Raw genomic sequence first — 11,492 nt, 5'->3', positions numbered from 1 at the left:
ATCAGTTGGCTGTAAGCCCCATAGTTGTGAGTGAATAGGGGCCTACTACACCCACTAGTAGGTTTTATCATCTATTCACATGGTAGATCACCGAAAGAAGGTGTAAAAGAACACGACCTCTAGTGACCTTAGTAATTATGACAGGAGCAGAAACTGAAGTCAGGTGCTGAAGTATAGACAGTGTGAAACTCCATGAGGGGTGGAGATCAAGGATGATGGATAGGACACAAAACGCAGGGTTTTCACCCAGGAGACCGGAGTTTGCATCCCGTGTGAAACCAACAATATGTAGTTGTCTTTGTGTTCGTAGTTATTTTACCCAAACCACAATCTTTTTCCCTCAACTTAACTGTTTGTTTTTTTTGCCTAAACATAAAGAAGCCTTTTTGTTTGTATTCAAAACATTTCATTCAGTTTTACAACGTGTTAGAATGTGTTGCTTTTAAGTTTCACTTTCACTTTTACAATGTAGTAGGTGTAGTAGGCCTCTAATGACCCACATCTATGGTGCTTATAGCGACTGATAACGCCTATTTAATGGCCTGATAACAGGCGAATCGGGTGCAATAAAAGACAGAGTGGTTCTTTCTAGACCAGTGGATCAGTGTTCAACAATGAAACAACAAGAAATCAGTTATAGTTGAGGCAGAAAAACATTTTTTTTTTCCACTAGCAAAGGCCTCAATAGACCAGAAAACTGTTTCTGTGAATCTTTGACAAAATAGATGGAGTATTTCTTGAAAAAGAAAAACAGGAAATTGCTAAACTTTTTGCTCGGAAGTGGGCAAAGCAGGTACTAAACCACACAAAAACTAAACGGAAACATTTCTCCATAGTGAAGCTCTTGGAAAGCATCAAACATCACATGTTGTTGACATCTACAAGTGTAACATTTTCTTGCGTTCATCCTCCTTTGTGGACATCCTCAAAGCCTCCACCCAATCTGCTGTTATTGTGTTTCCATTGGGGAGTAACAAGACTCATCATCTCATGTTACGTTAATGAGAACAGGTGAAAACAGCTGGCTGTGATGTTGTGAATTAGATGAAATCATTATGTAAGATCACTTTAATACATGATTTAGAAATGATATATGTTACATACATTCCCACTGAATGTGGACATAATCTAGAGTTAAATAAGCATTATTCTTATTTCTCATTAGAGGTTCTGTCGTTAAAGTAAAAAATAAATACTATAAATACTTTTTAATAGTAAGTTGACCTGAATTGATAATAAAGATCACATGACAGATCATTTAAACCACGTCATTACAAGAGAAGAATTCAATTGTTCTGTCATCATATGAGGAAGTTTTAATGACTTGCATGTGCATGACAGAAGATAGACGCTGGCTAGTGAGCACACGTTCACAGTACTTTCTCCTATTTAAGGCTGCAACTAAGGATTATTTTCATTATTGATTGATTATTTTCTCGATTCATTTATTTAGGTCTTGTCTTGTTCGACAAACAGTCCAAAATCCAAATATATTCAATATACTCATAGAGGACTGAGAAAACCAGAAGATATCCACGTTTGAGAAGCCGGGACCTGTGAATTTTTGCCACTTTGTTTAAATAATATATACTTTTTTATTGTTATCAAAATAGTTATTTTCTGTTGATCAACTAATCAATTAATTAACTTATTGTTTCAGCTCTACTCTGCCTCTGCTTCATCCCACAGCATGTGCTCTTCTAGTTGGTTGTGGTTATTCTATAGTTTTATGTTTTTCATTTTTTATCTTGTGTTTATTCATATTTAATGTCTTTTATTCAGCAGTGGTCGACAACAATAGGACATGACACTGCAATTCCCATGTTTTTACCTCGAACTCCGAACAAATAAAAACAAAACAGAAATCCTAATTGACCTTTTGCACTTGTGACCTGCTGATGACATCACCACACAGATGACACACTTTATGAAAATACTGCGTGGGACACAGTCACGGCCGACACAACGGTCCTAATAGTCAACCAGCTGACTACAGGGCTCTGTACGAGCAGGATTGTGGCTGGCTTAAAAAAATTGCCTGCCTGCTTCCTAAATATATTAATGATACTACAGAGCCACTGATAAACTGAGGCAATCCTGTTAGAGAGAATGTGTATGGGCTCAAAGAGCGAGGGCGGAGAGGGAGGGAGAGCAGAGGAGAGACAAAGAGAGAAAGAAACAGAGGGGAGGTATTTATATACAGTATAAAGAAATAAAAGTGATAAGTCAGTTGAATACACATCTTGTTTATCTGGCTCATCTGGGTCTGCTGTTGTTATTTACAGCTGACACAAACAAACCTCATAATGAAACGAGGGCTCGGAAGCCGATGGTGGGCCTCCCCGCTCATCAGCCATGATGTCACAAGCCCAGATTAGACTGGACCATATGGCACGCTGCCGGCTGTCCCTCTAATCCTCCGCCGCCACCAAGGCATCTCTCTACCCAGTGCATCTATCTATCTATCCGTCTGTCTATCTGTCCATCATTTGCCTGTCTGTCTGTCTATCCACCGATCCATCTATCCATCCATCTATCTATCAATCCATCATTCATCTGTCTGTCTATCTGTCCATCTATCCATCTATCTGACCATCATCTATCTGTCTGTCCATCTATCCATCCATCCATCTATCTATATATCCGTTCATCATCTACCTGTCTGTCTATCTTTCTATCCATCCATCTATCCATCCATCTATCCATCTGTCCATCCATCCATCTATCCATCCGTCCATCCATCCATCCATCCATCTATCCATCTGTCTGTCCGTCTGTCCGTCCATCCATCCGTCTCTTTTTTCAGCCAATCACAGACCAGCAGCTAGCGATGTACAGTGCCACATGCAGGGCCCTTCCTCCATTATTGAATGATACTGTCATGGCCTAGAGGGATATCTATTGTTTTGTTTGTTATTGTTTTTTTGTTGTTTTTTGTCTGGTGTCTGTCACTGCGTCTGTCCATTCGTCACATTTCTGCTCTGTTGTTCAGTGTCTCTCTCTCGCTCTCTCTCTCTGTTTAGCTCCTATCATTCCCACGCATTCATGCAGCAGACACAACATGATGTAACACATATTCTTTGGATTCATTTCACCAAAGAGGCTTTCAATGCCTCTTGTTTACTCTATGTATAGTCTGCATTTTAAGCGTGGCTTGGCCTTTGAACCTTGAGCTTCCATCGCTCTCATACAACAAAAATGATGTCAATACATACAGTAATGAGTCAGATATTCACATTAACAGAGAAAATGTTAACTAAGTTGGTAGTTCAGGAGCAACTGTAAGGGCTGCTTGCTATTGTCATTTGTTGGATTACAGGCTAAAGTTACATATATAAATCCAAACATGCACATGCAAACAGAACCCGAACAGAGTACAGGGCTGCGTGTATCAGGGGTGATTGCACATCATGTGAGCGTTTAAACTTGTTAATTCATTTGGGGGATTAGGTTTACAGGCAGAGGGATATAAGGCAGGTTCACTTGGCTAAACATGGGGCCGAGCAGAAGTAAGAGGTTGCTTTTGTCAGCTACTTGTCATCCAGCCGCTGAGCTCTCCTTAAAAGAACCCCCAGTACTGTGTACTACATGGAAGATTATTCATAAGTAGCCTTAAAAAGACAAAACACTCACAGTACAGTGTGGTACTCACGAATGGGTTTATATTATATGGCATTTTTCATTTGCTGTTCTGTCACTGTAAATTAAATTTTTTGGAAGTGTGTCATGGGGGCTTATTTATTTCCTGTATTATCACTTTAATATTATTCTGTAATGTTCCCCCCATAAGTGTGTGTATTTATACGTGTCTGTTTGTGTGTTGGTGTACAGTGTGTTTGTGTGTTTGGCACACAATAATGAGTTTATGCAGGGTTGGAAATTATTTTATTTCCTCACTTGTTACTGTTGTAGGTCACTGAACATTTCTACCGGACATTCAATCTTTTTGTCTGCCACTTCTGAAATCTATGTCAGTGCTACCAGACAGCAGAATTATGGAATATATCATGAGACTTTAATCCCTGGCCATTTTTAATGTAGGAAGAGCTTAAAAAAAAAAAAAAAAAATTCTTAAATCTGCCATGGTGGCTGGTGACCTGGAATTTTTACCTGACACAGCTAACGTTTAGGGAGGATATACAAAATGTAATAATAATAAAATAAATAAATTGAAAAATAAAATAAAAGCAAGAACAAACACCCAAACAACAATGATAATAATAATAATAATAATAATAATAATAATAATAATAATAATAATAATAATAATAAGTAATTAATCATGATCATAAAGAAAGGAAATACATAATATTATAATAAAATAAGTACTAACAAATGTATAGGTAGATGAAAGCTGATTGTGAGACAGTAATAGAGAGGAGGGCCTATAGGGTATGTCATCATAATAGTTCCTCTTATTCCGCTTTAATTATAAAAACATACTTCCCCACGGGTCAAATAAGAGAGAGAGGGAGAGAAAAAAAAGAAAACAAACCATGATCAGTACATCTGTTGTTGTTGTTGTTGTTGTTTAATTGGTTATACCTTTTGGATTTTGGGCTGTTGGTTGGAAACAACCAACAGCCCAAAACAAGACATTTGAAGATGTCCCCATCAGGGGGTAATTTTTCACTATCTTGTGATATTTTGCAGACCAAACAAATAATCAGTCAGACATAATCAAGAAAATAAACAGCAGATGAATAAATAATAAAAACAATGGCTACTGTTGTCGCCCTATTTCATTTAGACTATTGTATAAGATAAGATAAGATGAACCTTTATTAATCCCCGGGGGGAAATTCCGGTGTCAAAGCAAGTGCAGATACAGAGGTACAGGTGTACGAAATGATGGTGGTATTCATGGTATCCTTATGGTGTTCCTGTAATAGCCTGTATGTGTGTGTGTGTGTGTGTGTGTGTGTGTTGTATTCTTCATCATTCACATCATCTCTATTACTATGGATTTTTTTCCTATAGAGATTTGTAATTCTGCATCCCTCCAAAACCTTTGCATCTATTTTTTTTAGTCCTGGGGATGTCCAGTATTGTTAGTCTCTTATCAAAACACTCTGGCTGTAAAGATGGAAATGAAAGGACTGCTGGTAGAGGACACACAGTGACTGAACTAGTTGAACCAAACACACACTGCAGTAGTATCGTAGGCTTCTCCTTATTTACCAGAGAACCAGGGGGCGGAGTCACAGTAGCGTCATAGAATGTGGGCGGGTCCTTTTGTTCGCGATCACACCTCGCCGGTGTCCATATATGGTTCGTGACGTCACGCGCCGGAGGTTCCATTCAGATAAAACTGCCTTGCCGGAATCCCCTTAGAGGACATATAGACACGGACGCACACGGGAGTCCTCGTTATCCACCGCTCAGGAGTTCATCCAGCTCGAGTCTTTTTACGCAATAATAAACAACAATAACAAACTCCACCATGAAGGTCTCCAGCATTGACTGCCGGCGTCTGAGGAAGATCATCAGGAAGGAGTGTGGGAGCTGCCTTATTGTGGATTGCAGACCTTATCTTTCATTCACCAACTCCAACATCACAGGATCCGTTAATGTGAACCTCAACTCCGTGGTGGTCCGGAGGTCCAGAGGAGGACCTGTGCCTCTGCAGTTTGTCATCCCGGATGAGAGCTCTCTTCTCCGGCTTCGAGAGGGCAGCATCTCGGCCATCATAGCTCTGGATGACCGGACGGCCCACTGGCAGAAACTCAAGAAGGACAGTGTAGCACAAATAGTAATAAACACCCTTTCACATCTGGCCAGCGGGGCCAACATCTGCTTCCTGAAAGGTGAGAGCTTTATGTGTTTTTATAATCCAGAAAAGAAGGGGGAAATAACCAGTTTGTCTGTCCTGGATAGAGATAGTCTAATTATAAGAAAGCCAGCACAAGGATTTACAGCTTTCACATTTTAGCTTTTTTATGAGTGTCTTTTTAATAAACTAACATCAGGTGGTGTAGGCCATATGTCTAGTTTATTTAAAAGTAGTAGAATATTTATATTTATTCATGTAAATCTTCATAAACTTGAGTCAGTGGGGTATAAAGAAGTCCACTTTTTATTCTCAGAGCTCAGATCTCCAAATTTCTTGGACTAACCCATGTTCTGTATAGTCTATTTTATTTTACTTTTCCTAATATAGTATCAAGATATAGTCAAGATACATTTAAAGGCCAAGTCATATTTCCCCCATGATCCTTCTCGCTTGTGTTGAGAGCACATCCACATTTTTCTCTCTCACTTCTTGGAGAGATAAATGTCCTGCGTGCGTCAACGGAGCGGATGAGTCAGGGCGAGAGAAACGCAGGCAAACTGGTGGTGCAATGATTTCCATTCATATCATAAAAAAAATAAGGAAAGAAATTAAAATGAACCATTTCTGTTAGCTAAATAAAACCAAATCGTGATAATGTGTTGGTCACACACTCATTTCCGTCTGCCACCTCTCTGTAAAAGGATTACCAGTCTCTCCTGTAGTTCATTAGGCGCTTATAATAATCAGGTATAATCAGGCTGCTATAAGACATGTTGTATAAACGATGCCATTTCACAAGATGTGTGTGTGTGTGTGTGTGTGTTGGGGGGATTCTTTATTTTGTGTATTGTATATTGGTAGAAATTCAATTTTGTTATTCTTATTTTATTCTAACGTTTTTATCTATTCTTTTGTTATTATACTGTTTAACTTGCACCAACAAAACCAAAGCAAATTCCTAGAGTATACCTCTTACACCTGGCAATAAACACCATTCTGATTCTGATTCTGAGGTAGAATTATTAGCTCATGGTTTTTTCCCCCTTTCTTTCTTTCTCTCTCAGGAGGATACGAGAACTTCCACTCTCAATACCCTGAACTTTGCACAGAGGTGAAAACCATCGACCAGAGCGGAACTGAAACCGAGAAAAGAGTCACAAACAGCCACAGCGAGAAGCTTTCTCACCGCAAACCAGATTACGATCAGGTATGGAAACACCCTTTACAATACAAGCAGGCCTACTTCCCACTCTCACACACACACACACATCCACTGCCTGTTTTTATTTTTATCCCCCAAAAAACCTCCTGCTGACACCAGAGAGAGATTTATATTTGGCATCAAAACATTTTCTCAACGCCACATATGATATTCTCTGACCTTCACTGCTCCCCATATTTGGCTTACAAAGAGAGAGAGAGTGAGATCACTCCAATGATGCCCAGCTGACATCAGGACACCCCATAGAGAAAAACACTCTTTCATGTCTGACCTTTTCTTCTATCTCCTCCGCTGCCCAAATAGAAAGCATGTGGCTGCTGCTTCACATCTCAAAGAACACTCTATTGTGTCTGGTTGACATATTGTGGGTTATTAATGGTTTACATAATAGGGGGAATCCATTCGTGCATTCGTGTGCGGTTTTGTCTGCAGATGGACATAATGTTCTGCTCTGCAGCTTCTTGAGCTGACAGGTGTTTGGATGTTGTGGCTTTGTGGCCATTTTTCTCAGGGTTGGATTAAAGCAGATGCATCAAGACTTGGGGGTCCAGTATTATGTCTTGTTAGGTGGCCGTGAAATCACAATGTGGACTCACATCTCTTTCTCTCTCTCTCTCTCTTCCTCTCAGGGTAAACCCGTAGAGATCCTGCCTTTCCTCTACCTCGGTAGTGCCTATCACGCCTCCAGACAGGACTATCTCAGCGACCTTCACATCACAGCCTTGCTCAATGTGTCGCGCAGGGACCAGCAACCGGCCAAGGGCCACTACGACTACAAGTGGATCCCGGTGGAGGACAGCCACATGGCCGACATCAGCTCCCATTTCCAGGAGGCCATAGACTTTATTGGTGAGTTGAAGGGAATTGTGCTTTTATGGGGGTGCAGGGTTTGCGCTCCTTGTGTCTGGCTCAATACTCCAAATAGCTCAGTCACTCAAACTAGGAAGGGGAATAAATACACCACCACCGAAATGGAGTCTTCTCCTGGAAAGACATCAACTTCTGTATATTTATAGTGCGACATCACCCCAAGGAGTCTCCTATACATAGGTGTGTTTATTTTTGCGTCTTAAGCTCCCTTAGGTCACTGCCTCTCACCTGCTGCCATTCACTAATAGAGGGCTGTAAGCTATAATCAGTTTAACTTGATCGCCTGCCTTCAATCCTCCACCGACATATCCAGCCAGGCTGCTTTCATTCAGGATTTGCTCACTTCCCCCCCCCCCCGTCCCCCTTCCGACCTCCCTCCCTCCCTCCCCCGTCTTTACTTGAAAAAGACGCTCCCATGCCGTCATCGCCTCCGAGGCCTAATCTCAGTGGCTTACTGTGCCGGGTGTGGCCAGTCAGTGTGACAACTGGGTGAGCTGTCCGTGTTTAGTAATGACCGGGTGGAGGAGTTCGGGGGCTGACTGACACACACACACACACACACACACACACACAGTGTTGTTTATGATGGTTGGGTGTAGGGGAAAAGCCAGCTGACTGACACATAATGAGACAGCATCGGTTGCTGGCAGGTGGGAATCATTGATGGGCCTGAGGGCAGCGGGGCAGTGAATGTGTTGCAGAGGAGGAGAGCGAGTGTGTGGGAGAGGAGAGGAGAGAGGTGCTGGATAATAGCAGCAGCAGCAGCAGCAGCAAAAGATGTACATAATGTGCTCTTGGCTATTTATAGCCGGGCACAACCAAGGACGAAACTCACCCACGAGCAGCTTGGCTGACCGGTATTGGGTGGCTGCTATTGTTGCATTGTTTGGGGATGCAGTCTACATTTGAGGTGTCTATTATTACATAAGGCTGATAAATTGTTCCAGGGGGCAGGCTTAGCCTACATGCAGAGAGAGGGCCACCAAAAATGTATCAACTATTCCAAATGCGGTGCACACACAAATAATCACCAGCTGGCCCCCAAACGCAAATCAATCAGCAATCAGAAACCCTTTTGATCTGGTGGCTGACGTACAGTCAGGGAGGAGGTGATAAATATTATTGACCCACTGCTGCCGTCACCCCACCATCCTCCGCTCCAGATGGGAAGTTCATGATTCATTCATGTGGTTTATCGAGAAGCTGTCAAGTCTTCGTTTCCCCCCCCTGCAGTGGCTCTCAGGACCAGACAGAAGTGGCCCTCAATGTTTCTATTTAATAGAGAGAGAGACGTGTACTGCATGTGGGCGTCTGCAGTGACTTCGTGGAACTATATGTCTTGAATTTGCACACCACAGACCGACAGAAAAGGAGACGTGTAGGTGTTTGCAGTACTTCTAGGAATTAACAAAATTTTGAAATGTGTCGTGAGCTACACTTATACAGATGACAGAAAGTAGATCTGTGTGTGGGCATTAGAACGAGTGTAGGAGTGCTGCTGCTGCAGCTCTAAATTAGGACAAACATCTCTGTACCACAGTGAGCAGCAGCACCCAGCGCCCCCACAGCAGTGTGGGAGATAGAAAGGCTCATGTGCAGCTGCACTCTGTGATTCAGACGAGCCTCACGAGTGTCTGTGGGTGCCCAACCGAAACTGGTATGAGATGTGTGTACCTTTCTGTGTACCTGCAGATGAGGTGGACTGACAAGGTTAATGTTTGTCCATTATGTCCTGCTGCTGCTGCTGCTGCTGTGTGCGAGAGAGAAAGAAACTAGATGGATGTTTGCATTAATTAGTGAGTGGGAGTTAGGAGTAGGCAATGATTACACCGTTAAAATGTGATTTTCCATTTGTTATTATTCACTGTTTAAAACTCATTGTTGATTCATTGCAACCTCTTCAACACATAACTTGACTTTAAAAATTATCAATTACACACACACGAACAAAACAAAAAATAAAACCTGACACAACACCGTGGCCTCTATTTTGAAATGGTTATTTTTTTTAAATAATGAAATTAATGCAAATTTTCTGTGCAACAATTTTACCCCCATGTAACCACAAATGATTAACGTTGGCTTGTCCCCTTCTTCTTCTTCTCCTTCCAGATCATGTGAAGCAATCAGGTGGAAAGGTCCTGGTCCACTGCGAGGCAGGCATCTCCCGCTCACCTACCATCTGCATGGCCTACATCATGAGGACGCAGCGGCTGCGGCTTGACGCGGCCTTCGACGTCATCAAGCAGCGCCGCGCAGTCATCTCACCCAACTTCAGTTTCATGGGTCAGCTGCTGCAGTTTGAGTCAGAGGTCCTCTCCACGGCCCCGGCTGACGCTGCCACACCTGAGCCCGCCACACCCTGCGCCCCGGAGTCTGCCTCCTTTTTTGCCAATGATTTCAACACCACCTTCAACACCAAAAACTTTGAGCCATCTGTGTTCACCCTCCCTACCTCTTGCCTGCAGTCCCCGGTCCACCACCAGTTCAAACTGAGCCCAATAACTGCACTGCCTTAAAATGAACTGTGACTGCTTGTAGTCTTACTTGAAAAGAATAAAAAAGAAATGCTCTCTGTGTGCCTGGTGTTGAAACCAGCAGAGCAGATAGACAGGAACAAAAGATAATAGTATTCAGTTCATGGGACTTGAGGCCTATATGAAAACTATGGGCTACAGACATGGATGCTGTTTTCTGTCTTCTGCACTGATGTGATGAAATAACACAGCACAGTGATAAACTGCAATATACATGCCTTAGGTTGATATTGTGATTAATGCCTATTCACAAATACAGTCAGGCATTTAAACCTAATTTATTTGAAAATTACAGTCTGTCTGAATTTTTTTCAATAATGTGGATGTTAATATGTGTTTAATAAATGTTTTCACCACAGAAATCACTTTGTTGTCATGTAATCCTTCTAGCATTGTGTTTGCACTGGTCTATAGGCTAAGCAAGAAGTCAAATGGGAATACAATTAGACCATTTCATCTCATTTCAGTCATTTACTTCAGGCCTATTCCGTCAAACAACATAACAGAGGAAAAATCAATGAGTGCGTCTAAATGCATGTTAGTATCCCGTTCTTGAGCCTATCCTGGTTTAGAGCTTATTCAGATTATGATGAGGTAACACTTCATTTTACAGATCCACAAATTTCATGGTAATTAGGTGATAATTAGCAAGTAACCTATTTGAAATTTCTTCAGAATTACTGCCATATAACCCCAATATTTATTTCAAAATGTATTGAAATTTACTTTATGATAAACATTATTTAATAATTATATTCCAAAATAGCATATCATGGTTAAAATAGGGCCCTTAGGCTTGAGAAGCGGCTTTGCACTGCTCTTCATCGGAGGTGGAAAACCAAGACATTTCTGATCAGGCACAAATCTCAAATCACCATTGTTTGACTTATTTTCTACACAAATGTAACATGGAGCTAATGTCATGATTCAGGGAATTTTTAAAGAAATTTCAAAGAAGTTATTTGCTAATTATTATCTATTTTTCAGCAGACAAAAACTTTGTATTATTTTTCTGGATATATTAAATAAATCACCAGCTATTTATTACTGCTTACTGGGAAACAGTGGAATATAATTATTAAATAATGTT

General features: G+C 41.3%; 1 protein-coding gene across 1 annotated transcript; it reads left to right on the top strand.

The window, feature by feature from the left end:
• The first annotated feature begins 5,326 nt into the window (after window positions 1-5,326).
• Window positions 5,327-10,767, top strand: dusp5 (dual specificity phosphatase 5). Its single transcript, XM_037765285.1, has 4 exons — window positions 5,327-5,807; window positions 6,838-6,980; window positions 7,625-7,844; window positions 9,978-10,767. Exons 1-4 carry the CDS (start codon window positions 5,444-5,446, stop codon window positions 10,382-10,384), a joined length of 1,134 nt encoding a protein of 377 aa, XP_037621213.1. The 5' UTR covers window positions 5,327-5,443; the 3' UTR covers window positions 10,385-10,767.
• Window positions 10,768-11,492: the final 725 nt, after the last annotated feature.

This window comes from Sebastes umbrosus, chromosome 3 (genome assembly GCF_015220745.1).
Source record: "Sebastes umbrosus isolate fSebUmb1 chromosome 3, fSebUmb1.pri, whole genome shotgun sequence".
Taxonomy (NCBI): domain Eukaryota; kingdom Metazoa; phylum Chordata; class Actinopteri; order Perciformes; family Sebastidae; genus Sebastes; species Sebastes umbrosus.
The sequence above is the reverse complement of the archived record's forward strand: the minus strand, read 5'-3'. Positions and strand labels throughout refer to the sequence as shown.

Excerpts from the sequence above, each read along its gene's own strand:
- dusp5 (XM_037765285.1), top strand. The coding sequence starts at position 5,444 with ATGAAGGTCTCCAGCATTGACTGCCGGCGTCTGAGGAAGATCATCAGG. Across the intron at positions 6,981-7,624 it reads GCAAACCAGATTACGATCAG|GGTAAACCCGTAGAGATCCT; the intron begins GTATGGAAACAC and ends TCTTCCTCTCAG. Across the intron at positions 7,845-9,977 it reads GGAGGCCATAGACTTTATTG|ATCATGTGAAGCAATCAGGT; the intron begins GTGAGTTGAAGG and ends TTCTCCTTCCAG.